Below are 18,770 nucleotides of genomic sequence, written 5' to 3' on the forward strand. Positions count from 1 at the left end.
CTCAGCGACCAGCACGGATCAGCTCTAGGGATGACGAAGCGGATATCGTCCTCTTTTGGAAGGCCAAATAAAGTAGTTTCGCTTTCACAACGAAACACACAGCGTCTTCACAACATGGCGGCGGCATCAATACTACAGCGAGAATAAAAGTTATGCTTTCTTTCTTTGCGTGAACATTTGGGCGTTGTTATGCAAATCTTCCCACATAGTGATGTAGGTATGTGGGGGCGTGTTAGAACGAGCCGTTTTAGGTAGGCGTGGCTGACTCTTAACTTTTATAAAGAATATCTCTTTGGATTTGAGACTTTAGTCTTTGCAACTTTACAGATCTTCTTTATGCACCAAGAGCTTGTAACACTCCAAAGAGAAAGGAAAAATTTAAATCGCATCATATGACCCCTTTAAATCATAATTAGAACTTTCTATGTCATAATTAACTTTTTATCTGATAATTTGTCATAATTTCTACTTTTTATGACAGTATCTCATATTGACTTTTTTATCACGATTATGACTTTATCTCAAAATTACAACTAAATATCTCATAATTATGACTGATTTTTTTTTTTTTACATTTTATCCCATCATGACTCAATGTCATAATTTTGACTTTAATTACATAATTATGGCTTTTTATCTCATAATTTTTACTTTTATGTCATCATGTCCCAATATTTACATTTTTATCTCATCATGACTATGTGTGGTATAGTTTTGACTTTTTGTAATAATTATGTAATGACTGTTTATCTTGTTTTACTTTTGTCATCATTTCTACTTTTATCTCATAATTATGGTATAGTGTAATAATTTTGACTTGTAATTTTTACTTTATCTCATCAAGACTCAAGATTTTTTTTTTTCATGTCATAATTACAGCTTTTTTCCTCATTTTTTTTTTTTACCGTTTATGTCTTAATTTTTACTTTATATATAATTTCTACATTTTATCTCATAATTATAGCCTACCTTGGTATCTCATAATGTCAACTTTTTTGTCACATTTTATCTCCTAATTACGCTTTCCTAATTACAAAACCAAGTTTTTTCTTTGTGTCAGGAAAGGGCTTTGATCAGGCAGGTTTTGGCAAAGGCAGCTGACTGTTCATCAGCTGATGCAGCATCAAACCTTCTCTGACCCATGAGTCACTGACCACACGTGCATGCGAAACCATGCTTACTTACTCTGTAAGACAGATGTTACTCTTCTCACATTCGTTAAAAGCACAAAATTGTTTTGTTTCGCATATAAGCCCGTGGAATACAAATATATCACATCTTAAACTAGAAACTCTGACATTCTCATCATTTAGGACATTATTATTTTGTCATTAAATACAGCGGGAACTAAATAGGCCTACTTTACGTGTATTTAGAGGTCGATTGTGAGATGTTTCAGTCCATGTATTGCAGTTGTCAGCTCCATTATCTACGGTGGCCGAGAAGTGCTAAACAAATCACAATTCTGAAATCAAAATAACAAATTACAAACGCAAATGCAAGTCTAACGCATTGATCGCCAGTGTCTGCTGAGACAGACAGAAGCAGGAGTCACTGTGTTCATCTCTATCGTATTCAAGATAAGATACGTGCGCTTTTAAGTGCAGATAGAATGCAGTCTAAAAAGTGCAGCTATGACTGATCTAAAGCAGCGTATTTGGTTTAACTATGTATCTATGATTGAGGCGATTGCACGGATCTGAGCGTCGCTGATAGCGTTTATCATGAAGCATGTTTTCCTCCAGGCAGCGCTCGGAGGCTCAAAAGCCAATTACCTTATTCGTTTTATTGGAGATGTTTCACTATAATCGTTCAAACCTATTGTTTTAAATGAGCAATCTGTGATATAGACATGCATCTTGTTCCCAGTCATTCCTTTAAATGTAATTAAAACAAATCTTCATCTAGTAATCACAATCGATTTTGATCGGTCCGTTCAGATCAGCGCTGAGAATAGTAACATGTACCACGTGACTGCGTCGTTTATATTTGTGCTTTTGCCGCTGTCTGGACAATAGTATACTCTTTAATAACTTCCTGAAGTAATTTTAATCGAAAATATACAGTGTGTAATTAAAATAGGATTTTTTTATTTTTATTTATACCATCGGAGTTCACCAATCAGAGAGAACGCACGGTCTATTAAGCCACGCCCACAATTGTCTTTCTATCTACTCACTTTTGTTAGTCCCGCCTCAGACTAAACCAAAATATATCCTTGGTACATCAGATGTTATGATACACAAATGTGTTTAGGTTTAAACACCAACCTTAATAATTATTTGCATTATTTAATTATACATCATTACTGTTATAGCCTAACTCTATGATTTTTTTGTTTTTTGGTAAAGTAGTTTTTTTAATCAACCCCCGCCTCCTCCGAACACATGGAACATTCCAGTGATGGCTCATAGTCATATGATCTTCTAGACAACATAAATACTGCAGCAGTGACGTTTCTGTGAATTAGATTGTCTAAAATAATTTTTTGCTATATCTCGACACCGATTACAGCAATGGCGACATTGGTTGGAGGTCCATCCCAGGTGAAGCAAGCCACACCCGAGGTGCAGAAGATCTGCGATGAGGTGAGACTGGAGCTTCTGCTTTTGTTTTGATGGTGTACGTCAGCTGATATGAGAATGCACGTGATGTGTATTTATTAATTATTATAAGCTATTATTAATTAGTATTTAGAATGTACTATGCTATGTGTCGATAAAATAATCAAATGAGAAATAAAAAATTATTAATGCAGGATAACTACGTTCAGCTTCCTAAGTGATTTAAAGTCATAATGTATGTCAAATGCATGCACCAGAGATTGCAAGCAATAAATGGTATTTATGCAAGGCCAAAAATAAACGAACGAATGCTTTTAGATAGCTTGAATGAATTGGTAATCTTCACATGATGGTGAGTAAGTCTTAGGGTGTGTCAGAGTAATTCGTCTAACTTGACAAATCACATACTTTTTGCAAAACAGGCTTTTTCAGTGTACGTCAAAGGGGAAAAAAACAAGAAATTGTGTTTCATGAAAAAGAAGCATATTTTAAGACCAACTCAAAATTTCATTGTGATATTATTTTAATGTGAATTAAACACACATGCATTAAATATGAAATCTGTGTCTTTTGATTCAGATCAAACATCATGCAGAAGAGAAGGCAGGGAAGAAGTTTGCTGCTTTCATTGCCAAATCTTTCACCACTCAGGTCGTGGCCGGAACCAACTACTTTATCAAGGTAAACTTTGAAGACCAGGATATGAGGCAACAGATCGCTCAAAAATAAAAATTTGCTAAAAAAAATGTGCTCACCCTCAGGCCAAGCTGTAGATGAGTTTGTTTCCTCATCAGAACAGATTCGGAGAAATGTAGCATTGCATCAGTGTCTCAGCAATAGTTGCTTTGCAGTGAATGGGTGCCGTCAGAATGAGAGTCCAAACAGCTGATAAAAACATCACAATAATCCACAAGTAATCCACACCACTCCAGTCCAGCAGTTAATGTCTTGTGAAGCCAAAAGCTGCATGTTTGTAAGAAACAAATCCATCATTAAGGCGTTTTTAGATTCAAACCATTGCTTCTAGTCAAAATGCAGTCCATAATCCATAATAACGTGCACAAGTCTGTGGATTTGTTTCTTACAAACATGCAACTTTTGTCTTCATAAATTGTTAACTGATGGACTGGAGTGGTGTTTTTATCAGCTGTTTGGACTGCCATGTTACAGCTTGCATATTGCCATCAATATCTACTTTCTAAGAGTTCAAAGCATGTGTAAACTGAGTATTCTCATGCTCCATATCTCTCTCTTCAGGTAAATGTAGGAGGCGATGAATTCGTTCATCTGAGGGTTCATAAGTCGCTTCCTCACAGTGGAGAAAAACTCCAGCTGCACAGCATCCAGACATCGAAAACTCAACAGGATCTTATTGAATACTTCTAATGCATGCACACTGATAATAAAATGCCATACTGTATACAAAATAGGTTGATATGTGTGATGTATTCAAATAATGCTGTTACAAAAGCTTTATTCAGTTCTACACCATCAAATGATCTCCAGTCCAATGCCTACTGTATGAAGAGGAGGTTTATAAGACCAACACATCTTTGTTTACTTTGACAAACATTATATTGTGGGGAAATAATTGCACATGGATATGAATCAACATTCCAAATCGGTTTTATAGAAAATAATGGAACTTCTAAAATAAAGGGAAATAAATTTCATATTTCAAATGGCAAGTCTTTGTTTTATTTACACCCTCTAAAAGAATGTTGTTTATGGTCAAATATTGTATACAAATATTTTTGTGTCTTGTTCTTCAAAAAAAAAAAAAAGGGATAGTGCATTTTAATACACTCAACAAAAAGATTGACACAGATGAATCATAAGCCTTTCAGTTTGAATGGGCTGAGCAAAAGAAAGAAACACCTTCAGGCAAAACATGAAGCACAGGACGTTCTCGTTCTTTTTCATCGTTACAGCTAAGAAAATATTGATTCTCCACCAATTTTCAGCATTGTGCATCAGCTCACACCAGTGTTATTTTAGTGAGATACTATTATACTGTAGTTTTTAATGCATTTTTATTTTTACATTTTTCATTTTAATTTTAGTTAAAAATTGTATCATTTTTTGTCTTTTTTTTTCATTTCTTTTATTTCAGTTTTAGTTATTTTAATACAAACAAATTGAAGGTTTGTGTATATATACAGTTATGTTTATTTTATTGTATTTTTTCATTTTTTATGGCTTTAGTTTTTCTAATTTTAGATTTAGTTTTGGTTAACTAAAATAATCCTTTTCAAACTGCATCTGAAGAACTACAAGACCAAAGAAAAGTGATGTATCATTCTTTTAAAACATATGTTCATGGGATTAATTTAATAAGAAAATACTACATTTTAAGATATAATATGGGTAGAATGTTTTTAGTTTTCATGTTTTTTTTGGTCACATTATTTCTATAGTATTTTATGAAATTTTATTGTTATTCTGAAATGTGGAAAACAGTAATACTAAACAATAAAAAAATAATAAACGTAAAAAGTTTGACTGGTAGTGTATATACAGTAGTCAACATTTGAAGTGGATCAAAAAAGTTCATCAAAGTTGTCCTAAAACAAGAAAGCTTTTAGATTTTAGGACAACTTTGATGAAAGGTATTGATCCACTTCAAAGGTTGACTAGTATATAGTTCTGAATACGTATGACTTGTGTCTTGTGATGTTTTTCTGCTTACAGTAGGTGGCAGCCAAATAGGAGACAAAGGAAAAATCGCAGTGGCCTCATGATGATCTGATACAAATTTGGTGAGGATCAGATCAGATGAGAAGTGTAGGATGAGTTTAAGTCTGCATTGGACAAAATGTGAGAGTCTAGAAACTCATCTGTAATTATATATATTTAATACATCTTTATTTGAGTTTGAGTGAGAACATCGCATGGCAAGAGTTTGCATTCAGCTACAGAAACCATAAAACGCTTATTAAGCATATTAAGCATAAAAGAGACAGGTCCAGGAACATTATCACGGAAGATGCCATATGTCTAAATGAAGCATGATTCATCACATGAGAACACATCACACCCTAAACCACATCTGCATCTGTGAAAACCTGTTTTACCAGCGTTACTTTAGTAAAAGTCTCGGCTTAAGAATAAATTTTTGCATAAAGATGTTTGCATTATAGTTGCTTTATAGTTGTTTTACCGACATGCCAGATGGTAAAGCTAGCATGCAGCTAGAAAACATTAAATGCTTACTAAGCATTAACAAAAAGGAACATTATCACGGGAGCTGCCATGTGTCTAAAAGGAACCTGATTAATCACACTTGATATATGAACAGTGTGTGTGTGCGTGTTTTTGTGACATATCAGGACACAAATATGTATAATGACATGGGTATGACATAGGTATTACAAGCAGAAGGTGACTTATGAGGACATTACCCCATGTCCCCACTTTTCAAAAGGCTTATAAATCATACAGAGTGAGTTTTTTTGAGAAAGTAAAAATGTGCACAGTTTCCTGTGAGGGGTAGGTTTAGGTGTAGGGTTGGTGTAGGGCAATAGCACATACAGTTTGTACAGTATAAAAACCATTATGCCTATGGAATGTCCCCACAATTCACAAAAACAAACCTTTGTGTGTGTGTGTGTGTATATAAACCTGTAAAGGATAACTAAAATTTGCAGCGTAAAATGCAAAATGCAAGGTGGTGGTTGACTTGTATCACTGTAAAACATTCATCCTGTTTGATCAGTTACAGAAACTGGTATGATCATATGACAATAGATGTTAAAATGCGTTAAAAACGCAAGTTGATGTCCTCATATAAGCAAATAAAAAATACCAGTTTTTCCCCATTCTGTTCATTTTTGAATGAATGAATGAAGTTTGGCCACAGCATATTTGTGAAAGTCTGCAATACCATTTTATACCAATAACTAATAAAAACATTTAAAAGTTACAAAGGGTTCAAAAGGTCCCGAAGAGCAGGAATGACCCCTACAGGAGAACTGAGCATATAACTCGTCTTTCACAATAGTGTGCTGAATCTGTCTGCCACTTTTACTATTTCATCCACTTTGATTTGATTAAATGGACTTGACTTCAGTCTATTCTCTTGAGACAATTAATATTTTGCTCAGAAGCTTTACTTTATGATTTTTCCACACATTTGTAGAAACAAGCCCACTGCATTTTAGTCGCTCTGCAGTCACAGGCTTTATACAAAAAAAAGATTACATTGCCCCATATAGAAAAAAATTAATATAATGAGAATAAAGTTGTAATATTTTGATTTCAAAGTCAGAATTATTAGAATAAATCGTAGCAATACAAGAATAAAGTCTTATATGAGATTAAACTTGTAAAAATCTGAAAAGTCAAAATTGTGGGAATAAAGTCATAGCACTGTGAGTTTAAAGTAATATTTTGATAATAAAGTTTTAAAAAATTACAATAATATCACATCAGTACAAGTCTTACACAAGATTTAAAAAGTCAAAATTAAAATAATAAAGTCATAGCATTGTGAGATTAAAGTTGTACTATTTTCATTATGACAATAAAAAAGTATCAATTCAAGAATAAAGTCCTATACAAAATTAAAATTGTAATAAAGTAAAAATGATAAGAATAAAGTCATATCAATACTAGAAGTCTTACAGCAACATGAGAATAAACTTAATATATTTTGAGAATTATGAGAATAGAGTTGTAGCATGTGAGATTAAAGTTGTAATATTTTGAGGGCAAAATCAAAATTATGAGAATAAAGTTGTTGCAATACAAGAATAAAGTCTTGTGCAAGCTTGATCTTGTGATATTTTAAGAATAAAGTCAAAATTACGAAAATAAAGTTGTAGAATTATTAGATTAAGTCTTAATATGTTGATAACAAAATCAGAATTATGAGAATAAATCATAGCAATACAAGAATAAAGTCTTATATGAGATTAAACTTGTACAAATCTGAAAAGTCAAAATTGTGGGAATAAAGTCATAGCACTGTGAGTTTAAAGTCATATTTTGATAATAAAGTAAAAAATAAAATTCAATAATAAGATCACATTACTGATGAATAAAGTCTTACACACGATTAAAAAAGTTGAAATTGGAACACATTTAAAGACACGTACACAGACATATGCTACCTCTCAAATGTTTGGGATCACTGTTATTTATTTATCTTAAGAAATACATTTTTTAAGCAGTTTTATTCAGCAAGGATGCATTAAATTTATCAAAAGTCACCGTAAAGACATTTATAATTTTATAAAAGATTCTATTTAAAATAAATACCCTCATTTTGATTCTATTCACCAGAGAATTAAGAAATCCTTATGGTTTCCACAAAAAAAATGAAATGAAAATGAAGCAGCACAACTGTTTTCAACATTGATAATAATCAGAAATGTTTCTTGAGCAACAAATCAGCATATTACATTTCACAATGTATTCACACAGAAAACAGCTATTTTAAATTGTAATAATATTTCACACTTTTAATGTATTTTAGTTAAAAAGTGCAGCCTTGGTAACACTTTTTATTGATGATTCTGATGTTGTAATGTAGCATCAAAAATTGGCATTTTGTTTACAGTATACAGTGGGGTATAAAAGACTGTGACCACATTGAAAATCTGAATATTTTATTGCATTGCATTGCATTTAAACCTGACAATAAAGTTTTAGAATTGAAAAGAAGACAAGATAAGAACAAAAATTCCGTTATTTAGGTGACTAATCAAATGTAATTTGAAGTAAATGAGTTTCATTGATCATGTGACTTTGTATAGATGTTCAAATGTTCTTGTGTTGAATCTTAAGATGCTCTTTCGAACATCTGAAATCACACTTGAGGTTTTGTTCATGTTGAGGTGTGAAATGCAAAAGAAGATCATTTTTAGTAGTGATCCATACAGTAGATGTAATTTGGAGACAAAACTGTCCCCACAATCTGAAAAAAAATCTGAAATCAGAAAACACTGTAAAATGATGGATTAATGCAAAACTGTAAATAAAAAAAGTTTTCTGTAGGGTTTGTGTTAGTTTGAATGATTGTAATGAACTGTTGGTATGTGCTCCTGTAGATGTGTGTGTGTGTGTGTGTGTGTGTGTAGGGGGCGTGTGTTTATGTAACGGGCTTCTGCTGGGCGTGTGTTTATGTAACGGGCTTCTGCTCTATATAAGCTCCTGCAGCGGCCCTGATTCCCACACACTCCAGACCGAGCTCTGCAGTAGCCATGGCAACCGCCCTGCTGGGATTGCTGGGAGTTTTGCTCTGTGCCCTTGCCGTCAGTTCTGAGGTCACGCCGCAGGCCGACTTCGACCTCAAGGGGGTAAGACTGCAAGACCGGGATTTAAATATAGGTTACAATTAAATTTAAGAGAAATCAATGAGATTTTTTTTTAGTTTTTGTTTACTTCTTTTTTTTTGTATTTGTTACTATTTTTTTACTATTTGTTACTATATATGTGTGCATGCATATATATATATATATATATATATATATTTCATAAGTAAAGAATTTTTTATAACATTTTTGTATGTGTTTTTATATTTCAGAACTTGTATCAAACGTTAAATGTATAATTCAGAAATGATCAAAACATTTTGAACTTTTTTTGTATCTATTTGGGTAAATGTATTTTTTTTACTTCTAGATTTTAGGTTCAACCGAAAATTTATATTTTAGGTGCTTTAGTGTCAGGGCAGCTACTTATTCATACATTCATATTTTATTTATTTATTTTTGTTTTTGTTGCACAAAAACTTGTATCAACATTCAGTTTATAATTTAGAAATGCTTACAATTCTGAATAGCTTAAAAATGACTATAATTTCTGTGTCTATTGGAGTAGTTAAAATGTTTGTATTTTTCAGCGTGTATATTTTGGGTGCTTTAGTGTCATTGCAGCTGCCCATTTATTTCAAGCATAAATAAATACATAATAAATAAATCTTTTTTGCATGACTTTTTATATTACAAAACATGCATCAAACATTAAATGAATAATTTAGAACTTTGAACAATATTTTTTGTAAACTAGATTTTCAGCTTTAACAGAAAGTGTATATTTTGGGTGTTTAGTGACCTGCAGCTACACAGTGTTGACGTGTGTCCTTCTCACAGGTGGCTGGGAAATGGTACCTGATTGGTTTTGCCACCAATGCCGAGTGGTTTGTCGCCCGCAAGGCGAACATGAAGATGGGCATCGCCATGCTGACGCCGACTGATGAAGATCTGGAGATGGCATATTCCAGTCTCAAGTAAGACAAACTGATCACAAAAAAAAAAGAAACTATTAATAAAATCCTCTCATGTCGTATGATTTTAACCCTTAATCCATCCTGTTTTTCCAGTCCTGATGGCACATGCTGGAGAATGACCCATCTGGCTCAAAAGACGGATATTCCAGGGAAATTCAGCTTCCGTGGTGAACGTAAGGAAGATAGTGTTCATCTAGACATGAAACACGATTTATTCAGGATTCAGACGGGAAATGATGTGTTTCCTCAGGCTGGGAGACTGACAATGACATGCGTGTTGTTGATGTGAAGTATGATGAATATGCTTTGATCCACACCATCAAGACCAAAGCCGACTCCACCACGCTTCTCAACAAACTCTACGGTAACTAACTCCTCTTTAAAATTGAGCATTTTCATTTTTAGCAGGTTTTGAATCAAGGCCTCTTCACATAAAAACTAAAGACAGCTATAGACTTCAGTCAGATTAGATATTGAATTAACGCTGATGAAAATGAGGCTGTGAGGAATAGACTTCCCCATTACCCATATGGCAAAAAATAAATAAATTTGGACAAAATATATTTTAAATATATGCTGTAAGCAATTATGTTAAATGAGAGATCAAAACTAGATTAATAATAATTAATTTTTTTTAAATATATATTTTAAAAATTTTCAAATGTGTTATAGACAACAAAGAAACATTCTCTTCAAATGTCAAGTATTTTATTGGATTGAAAATATATGGAGGGCAATACATTTTTATGAGGACAAAATATATTTTCAAAAATATAAAAATTTATTGGCCAAATATATATTTATGTAAATATATTTTGAAACATATTTTAGCAAATATGTAGTAGTAGTATTAGCATTAGTATTATATTTCTTGCCCCTGAAATACATTTTTAATTTTGCTATATGAGGGTTGAAACTAAATATATTGTCTATTTTTTTTTTTATTTAGCTTGTATTTAAAACATATTTTGGTCAGGATAATTATATGTTCTTGCTGTATTGGAGCTCAGGTCCATTAAATAATATTACCAGATACAATTAACTTTAACTAGAGAATTAACAATATAAAAAAAGCATTTATTAATCTTAGTTAATGTTCACAAATGAACCTTACTTTCATTTTCAGCTGACTGAATCTCTCTTAATTTTAACAACCTTACCTTTCAATCACCTCAATACTTTTTAATATAAAACACTCAATTGTTCCTGATGGATAAAATGAAGCTCACCAAATTTCGTTTCACTGAAATATTACAATGGTTAAATGGATTATGAAGCCATTTCTTATGAGCTTAAGTCTCATGTTCCTCAGCCTGTGATGTGTGCTGTAAAAAACTTGAAAAGCATCAGCACTGATGCGCTGATTCTGAATTGTTCTCGTGATATTTGTGAAGGCCGAACCCCAGACCTGAGCCAGGACGTCCTGGACAAGTTCACTGAGTTTTCCCTGGAGCAAGGCATTCTGCCTGAAAACATCGCAATCCTGCCTAAAAATGGTAAAACACTGTTAAAACCACTCTTATAAACACTAAATATGAGTGTATCCAGGCCTGACGTGAGCATCTTTTCTCTCCAGACGAGTGCCCCTGATGTGCTGATGTGAGGCTCCTCTCTGAATCCTGACTGAATTATGACTGTAGTGAATCATTTCAAGTGCCTCTAGTGTTTTCTGCTCTCACTATCAGTCCTTTTACCCTCGAAGTTCTATCCATCATTTCTTCTTATTTCTTCATGAGTTTGGACCAATAAAATCTTTTGTGAATCTGTTTTGAGGCATTTAAATTGTGATTTTTATGTATTTAGCTTGTTAACTGTCAGTCATAGAAAATGACATTTCCAACTGAAATTGTTGTAAATATTGAATGCTTTGGAGCATTTGGTCTCTTTTTAAAGACATTTGGCAGATTATTGTAGAAGTAAAATGCTATAAACTTTTTTTTTTAAACTTTCACTTTTATGAAAACATAAAATGTAAAAAGTCTTCATAAAATTGGTTTTAAGCATGTACGCAGCAGGGACATAATAGTTCAGTTTTTTTAAGAAACGTTAACTGAAATAAAGTATGAAATATAAATATTTCAGCTAGTTGCCGAGGCTTTACTTAACCAAAATAAATGTATAATAGATCAAATACTATAAAAAATAAGTATAAAAACTATAGTTAAGTAAACAAGTTTATAAAAGCTATATTTTTAAATTGTTTTGATATAAGTTCATAATATACAAATGAATAAAAGTGATTAAAAAAAATTAAGAATGTTATATAATATTTTAAAAGCACAATAAAAATGAATATGAAATAATAAAAATGACAAAATAAAAAAATTACAAATATGAAAAACTAATAAAAATAACAAAAACATAAAAATACTAAAACTAAAATTATAACTAAAACAACATTAAAATAAATCTTAATAACTGAATAAACTTTAACTGAAATAAAAAGTCAAATACATATTTTAAAAAAAAAACTTATTTCAGCTAGTTGCCAACATTTCTCGTTTTAGTTTACCATAATGTACTAAAATCACAAAAAAAATAAAATTTACAAAAACTGTATAGACATTTATATAGACTTACACAACTAATAATGACAAAAACATGACAAAATTACTAAAACTTTAAAAATTAAAACAGAAAATTTTAAATATTAATAAAAACTAGTATCTGTAACATCTCAGTGATACCAAAATAACACACAAATTACACTGTAAATACACAACTTTTAAAGCTACTGAGAAATAATTTCCTGAATAAATAATAAACCCGATGAACTTGCTTGTAAAATTGTATACCTTGAATTCAAGGTAAATCGCTTTAGCCAAAAGCATCTACTGCATGAATAAATGTAAAGGGGAACGCTCATTATATGCCATATAAAAAGACCTCTAAAACGTTGTGCACTTACAGACAACTGCATTTCCATAATGAAGAACAGAGGATGCAGGAAAATACTTTGCCTTTTATTTCCTTTTTTTTATCATTTTTTAAACAAATGTGAAGATACATCCATGACAACACAAAGTTCTGAAGTCCTCTTTCCGAAGTGTTTACATCTACACGCTCTCTTTACAGATCTGTGTACAAAACAATAAGTTATAGTCCCATAGATTCCTACTTACATTTAACTATCACTGCTAATGTTCGGACACAAAGAGAGGCTGTTTCAGTACTTCGAGGTCGAGTTCCTCTGGAAACCTCTGGCCAATCACATGCAAAGCTGGATATGACATCATCCATCACAGGTTAGTGGAATTGTGACCCGAATAAGCGTAATTTGATTCCATTTACGTTACGCACAAACACAAAACAGCGCATTTCCAACACGACTCGCCTTGTCGATTCCAGCTTTTTGTCACGTTTTGGTAACGAGTAAAGGATGCCAGCCTAGTACACGCTTTCAGTGAGGTCTGACAGCAACTGTTAAGACAATTAGTGGGTATTAGTGTGTATTTGCATTGACCGCATGTGAACAGTACCATCACTATGAAGTCGCCAAGACGAGACTATTGGTTATTGGCAACGGCAAACATATCTGATGCATTGCTTTGAGTATAAACCAGAAAAATCATCAACCATAATCATACATACACACGCATACAGATCATTTGTAATCTCCTCGTAGCTGTCCTTTTCAAACGAAACTCATACTGCATGTTGTGGATACTGACGAGAGATAAAATTGGCCTTATAACTTATCAATAAGGTTATCAAACATGATTTTGGTACACATAATTGGCATACTGAATCTAATATAGTGTATGTTTAGAATTCATATGGCTCAAAAAAAGATACATGCTCAGGTCAAATTTCACCCCAAAAACGAAAGAAATTCAAATAATTATATTTTGAGTGTTGCATTGTGATGCTGACTTGTGTATTTTTACATTTATTTTATACATCAGTAGTAACATTTTAAATACAAATCATCGTGTAGCAATAAATATTTTTTATTTGATTTTTATACTAAAAAAAATTGGTGCAGAAATAATTTTCACTGCATATTTGCAAAAAATGATGAAAATAACACATTGAAGTAAAAAAGAAAATACTATTTAAGTCTTTCTACTTCACCAGTTCGGTGTGTTACTTGCCGTTTCTTTGTAATTAATTGTGAAAAGAGTGGAAATTGTTTTTACACCAATTTTTTTTGTGTAGGTGCTATTTTTAGTTCCAATAATTCCAATTCATTTACATTGCTGTAACATAAATATTTACTGCAATACAATGATTTGTATTTAATTTAGCATACAAGTAGAAAAAATGCTATTATGTTGTTTTTCTCTTGATTTTGGGGTTAGATTTGACCCAGACACGCTCTTTACATGAGCTTTACCCATTTACTTCACATCTCTGTGGTCCCATACATCCAAGTGAAATGCATTTAAGTCAACATGAGAAAACATTTACCTTGGCATGATTAAAATCTGTCCTATTAGCGCAGAATTCAAGCTTTCTTATAATTACACAGACTAAAGGGGTTATCTGGTCTCATCTGGAGATCTGATGCTTTATGCCAGAGATGCTTTATAAATGAGCTGCATGGACTCAATCCAGGAAGTTAAAAAAAATCAAAACGAAATTTAGTTCTGAATAAATCTTTTAAAAAAAATGACATGAATGGCTTTTTTTCATACAAGGTGAACTATTCCTTTCAAACATATTGGTCATTACAGATGACGCTGCATCTGTTTTTCCTTCATCATCAGATCAGATCATATGAAATTTTTGCGATCATTAAAGGTTTGGGAGACCAGATATTCCCTATAACCTCGTCCTGATCACACACACAAATAAGGCAATGTCCTCACTGCCAATGCAAAACAGCCTGATACCTTTCTGATGTTTCTGAAAATTAAAAACATTTCCTGGTGTCCATGTTTTCAAACAGCTATCTATCAGACGGACATGCTAATAAAGTGCAAGACTGATATCAATCACATTGTCCTATATTCATAAAGCATTTCAGAGAGGTTACGTTAGCTACTCGATGACTCTGAAACGCTTCAAGAATATGCACCTGATCCCAGAGGCTGGATGCACATGTTAGTAGATGACAAAACCAAACTGAAATGCATTGAAAAACATAAAACATCTACAGGTAAAGGAATAGTCCGGCCAAAATGAAAAATGTCATTATTTACTCACCCTCTAGTTGTACGCTTTTATTATTATTCATTTCTAAAGCGGAGGGGAAGATTTTCGATGAACAACAACATAAATTTGGGCCTGTCCTCACATAAATATATCATACGACTTCAGAAGATCTGGAACATAATCCACAAGTATTATTTTGATATTTATAATACATTATTATAATGATAATATTATAACAAAGAAAATTAGTGAAATATTTTTTTTTCTTTTACGTTCCTTTGCAAAAATATCTGTCAAGCTAATTTTAAACAACATGAGGGCGAGTAAATTATTTTCACATTTTAAATTTTAAAGTGAACTGTTCCTTTAAAGGGATATTTCACCCAAAAAACTATTTTCTGTCATCATTCACGATGTTCCAAATGTGTATGACTTTCTTTCTATTGTGGAACACAAAAGAAGATATTTTGAAGAATGCCAGTAGCTAAACAGTTTCCGCTCCTATTAACTTCCATTGTATGAACAAAAGATAGAATGGAAGTCAATGGAAACCGAAAGAGTATGGCTACCCAAATTCTTCAAAATATCTTTTTTTGTGTTACAATGGACGTCAATGGGAACCAAAACAGTTTAGTTATTTCCATTGGAAGTCAATGGGAACTGAAACTGTTCGGTTACCAACACTATTCAAAATATCTTCATTTGTGTTCCAGTAGAATAGAAGTCAATGGGAACCAAATCTGTTTGGATGCAAACAAAGAAATGCCTACAGGTTTGAAAAGGACATGAGGGTGAATAAATGACGACAGAATTTTTGTTTTTGGCTGAACTGTTCCTTTAAGACTGGAGACCATGTGATCATAAACAACGTGAAAGCACTTCCAGCCTATGTCACTAAACCCTATTCTCTCGCACACAAACACAACACACACACTTGCTATGCATGAGGGGTCTTGGTAAGAAGCCCAATACAGAGGTTGTCAAAACATGAGGGATGGTGATTTCCAGTCACTGGCTGTTTAGTGTGTTTACGGAAGTGAGCGGAGAAAGAGGAGGAGCTCATTCTGCCGGCACCATGTCTTTATGGTGCCTCATAATGTGCTGGTTTTTCTCCGAAGGTCTCCGGAAGCCCTTCGAACAGTACTGACAGCGATGCGGATAGTCCTTAGTATGGATGGAAATAACGTGTCTTTTGAAGCCAGACGCATCTCCCGTGCTGTAGTCGCAATACTGACACTGATACACCCTCCGTTCTCGCGAACCCTTCGCGCCGCTGGATTTCTTTACAGCGGGCGCTGCTAACTGCGCCGCACCTATAGTCCTCTTGGGGGCGGGCTTTTCTGTGGGCGGGGCTTGTGGCGGCGACGCCTGCGTGGGCGGAGTCGGCGACTGCGCCGGCTGCTGCTGCTGTTCCTTAGTGTGAACGGACAAGATATGGCGGCTGAGAACGAACGGGTCTGCGATCTTGAAGTTGCAGTGGCGGCACTGGTGCAGTTTCTTGGCTTTATGCGACGCCGAGTGTTTCTTAAGCTCGGACGGCCGGTGGAAGCCTTTCTCGCAGACGGCGCATTTATGCGGGTAGTCTTTAGTGTGCACGGAAATGACGTGCCGCTTAAGGTCGCTGGAGTTGGAGCTGCGATGGTCGCAGTGGCTGCACTGGTGTCCCCGAGCGTCCTCGTGTGTGGCTGCGTGCTGCGTCAGCTCGTCTTCCTCGCCGAAGGTCTGGCCGCAGCGCTCGCAGCAAAACGGCAGCTCGCGGCTGTGCTTCGTCTTCATGTGCGTCTTCAGATTGGACGAGTCGGCCGATTTGTAATCGCAGTACATGCACGAGTACGGCTTCTCGCCGGTGTGCGTGCGCATGTGTTTCTTTAGCTCCGACGGATGGCGGAAACCTTTGCCGCATTCCACGCAAATGTGCGGGAAGCTCTTACTGTGCACGGCCAGCAGGTGGCGATTGAGCAGCCCTTGCTCGGCAGTCTCATAATCGCAAAACTTGCATTTGTGCGTCTTGTTCGCGGCGGCGGGAGGAAGCGGCGACGCGATGGCCGTAGGCGATTTCTGCTCCTGGTGGTGGTGCTGGAGACGGTGCGAGAACAGCGCCGCCTGCTGGTGGAACTCCTTACCGCAGGTCTCACATTCGAACGGCGCTTTGTTGCTGAGCGCGTGCACCTCCATGTGGTTGTGCAGACTGGCTTTTTTGTTGGTGGTGAAGTCGCAGTCCGTGCACTGGTACTTTTTGCGACTCAACGCGTCCTGGTGGTGGTTGCGAGTGTGGCGCTTGAGGAAGCCGCGAGATTTGAATTTCTTGCCGCACAGCATGCAGGGGTAGACCGTCAGAGGCTGTCCATACGGACCAATGATGATCGCTGGAGGGAAATGAGAGGAGATAGAAAAGGATAATGAGAGGATAAAAGAGAATCAGTTTTGTAGCCAATAGCTGATATAATGCAATATGCAACTAGGGGTGTTAAATAGAACTATTAAAAACATTACTGTTAATTGAAATACAAAAACTAAACTAAACTAAAATGTTTGCAAGGCAACATTTCTAACTTTCGCTTAGTTTAAGTTGAAGCACTAAAATTGGTAAAATCATTAAAATTACTAACTGGAAATAAATAAACGAAAACTGAACTAAAACAGAAACTAAATGAAATCATATAGATATTTAAGAAAAATAAAAACTGAAATAGAAATAAACTTAAATGGCCGTTTAAAAAACAACAACATTACAAAACAACAAAAATACTAAAATCAAAATTAAAACTGAAAATATAAAAAATGCAGCTGATATAATATAGATACGAGCAGGTTTACTGTCGTTAACTATAACTTTTTTGTTCATTGGAATAAAGATGAATATAATAGTAGATGAAAATACAAAATATCACTAAAAATTTAAAAATTAAAGTATAATGATACTAAAAGAATACTGGATACAACATACAATTCAACTGAGACAAATGAGACACTCAAAACTGCTGAAATAAAATGACAATTTAACATTTACAAATTAATAAATTCACTGAAAAATATTTGAAAACAAAACAAACATCAAGGTAAAAATGTCTATATTTGTATATTGGCAAAAATGTATATTTCTGCTTTTTTCACCACTTTTAATCATCATTTTACTTCACGAGTTCATTTGAAATGGTCCTTCAGCGTGATGCATAATGCTACAAACATCCTATGTAATCTGCAATTATCTGTAAAGCTTAACACTTTCAAAGCAATTCTACAAAACCTAAGATTTATTAATTAAGTTAGTGAGAGGTGAGTGTGCTGATACCTGTTTGGACCTGTCGGGGTTCAGCTCGTCTCTTGTTCTTGCCGTGTTGCCGGTTGAGTTTGTCCAGTGCATCCGACTCGTCAATGTGCAGTAATGCGCTCGCTGCTCCGTTCCGGTTCTCACAGCCCTCATCCGCACCTGCTTACCAAACACACATGAGCATATTCAAAATCATTTAGCATTAGAAGAAACATCCTAATAAATGCAAAACCACAACTTTATTATAGTTCAAAATACATATGTGACTCTGGAGCACAAAAGCAGTCTTAAGTCGCTGGGGTATATTTGTAGCAATAGCCAACAATACATTGTATGGCTCAAAATTATCGATTTTTCTTTTATGCCAAAAATCATTAGGATATTAAGTCAAGATATTTTGTAAATTTCTTACCGTAAATATATCAAAACTTAATTTTTGATTAGTAATATGCATTGCTAAGAACTTCATTTGGACAACTTTAAAGATGATTTTCTCAATATTTAGATTTTTTTGCACCCTCAGATTCCAGATTTTCAAATAGTTGTATCTCGGCCAAATATTGTCCTATCACAACAAACCATACATCAATGAAAAGCTTATTTATTC

The 18,770-nt window shown here is 34.2% G+C and overlaps 3 protein-coding genes across 4 annotated transcripts in view; 2 read left to right on the forward strand and 1 right to left on the reverse strand.

Annotated features, from left to right (window-relative positions):
* Nucleotides 1–2,442: 2,442 nt before the first annotated feature.
* Nucleotides 2,443–4,246, forward strand: cst14b.1 (cystatin 14b, tandem duplicate 1). The gene is made up of 3 exons (XM_016534332.1): nt 2,443–2,588; nt 3,144–3,245; nt 3,822–4,246. The coding sequence occupies exons 1-3, from the start codon at nt 2,517–2,519 to the stop codon at nt 3,948–3,950; spliced, it is 303 nt and encodes a 100-aa protein (XP_016389818.1). The 5' UTR covers nt 2,443–2,516; the 3' UTR covers nt 3,951–4,246.
* Nucleotides 4,247–8,708: 4,462 nt separating this feature from the next.
* LOC107725160 (lipocalin-like) lies at nt 8,709–11,562 on the forward strand. Its single transcript, XM_016534330.1, has 6 exons — nt 8,709–8,863; nt 9,659–9,795; nt 9,889–9,968; nt 10,046–10,159; nt 11,190–11,291; nt 11,372–11,562. The coding sequence occupies exons 1-6, from the start codon at nt 8,768–8,770 to the stop codon at nt 11,383–11,385; spliced, it is 543 nt and encodes a 180-aa protein (XP_016389816.1). The 5' UTR covers nt 8,709–8,767; the 3' UTR covers nt 11,386–11,562.
* A 4,006-nt stretch (nt 11,563–15,568) lies between these two features.
* LOC107725151 (zinc finger Y-chromosomal protein 1-like) overlaps nt 15,569–18,770 on the reverse strand; it is a 15,063-nt gene continuing 11,861 nt past the window's right edge. For both annotated transcript variants that reach the window (XM_016534315.1, XM_016534316.1), the window contains 2 exons: nt 18,185–18,322; nt 15,569–17,258 (listed from right to left, as the gene is read on the reverse strand). In XM_016534315.1, coding sequence (XP_016389801.1) covers nt 15,952–17,258; nt 18,185–18,322 — 1,445 coding nt within the window. In that variant the 3' untranslated portion in view covers nt 15,569–15,951. The remainder of the gene's footprint in view (nt 17,259–18,184; nt 18,323–18,770) is intronic.

The sequence above is a fragment of the Sinocyclocheilus rhinocerous genome, unplaced genomic scaffold, assembly GCF_001515625.1.
Source record: "Sinocyclocheilus rhinocerous isolate Xijiao unplaced genomic scaffold, SAMN03320098_v1.1 scaffold1295, whole genome shotgun sequence".
NCBI lineage: Eukaryota > Metazoa > Chordata > Actinopteri > Cypriniformes > Cyprinidae > Sinocyclocheilus > Sinocyclocheilus rhinocerous.

Excerpts from the sequence above, each read along its gene's own strand:
- LOC107725160 (XM_016534330.1), top strand. The coding sequence starts at position 8,768 with ATGGCAACCGCCCTGCTGGGATTGCTGGGAGTTTTGCTCTGTGCCCTT. Across the intron at positions 9,796-9,888 it reads ATGGCATATTCCAGTCTCAA|TCCTGATGGCACATGCTGGA; the intron begins GTAAGACAAACT and ends CTGTTTTTCCAG. Across the intron at positions 10,160-11,189 it reads GCTTCTCAACAAACTCTACG|GCCGAACCCCAGACCTGAGC; the intron begins GTAACTAACTCC and ends ATATTTGTGAAG.
- cst14b.1 (XM_016534332.1), top strand. The coding sequence starts at position 2,517 with ATGGCGACATTGGTTGGAGGTCCATCCCAGGTGAAGCAAGCCACACCC. Across the intron at positions 2,589-3,143 it reads TGCAGAAGATCTGCGATGAG|ATCAAACATCATGCAGAAGA; the intron begins GTGAGACTGGAG and ends CTTTTGATTCAG. Across the intron at positions 3,246-3,821 it reads GAACCAACTACTTTATCAAG|GTAAATGTAGGAGGCGATGA; the intron begins GTAAACTTTGAA and ends CTCTCTCTTCAG.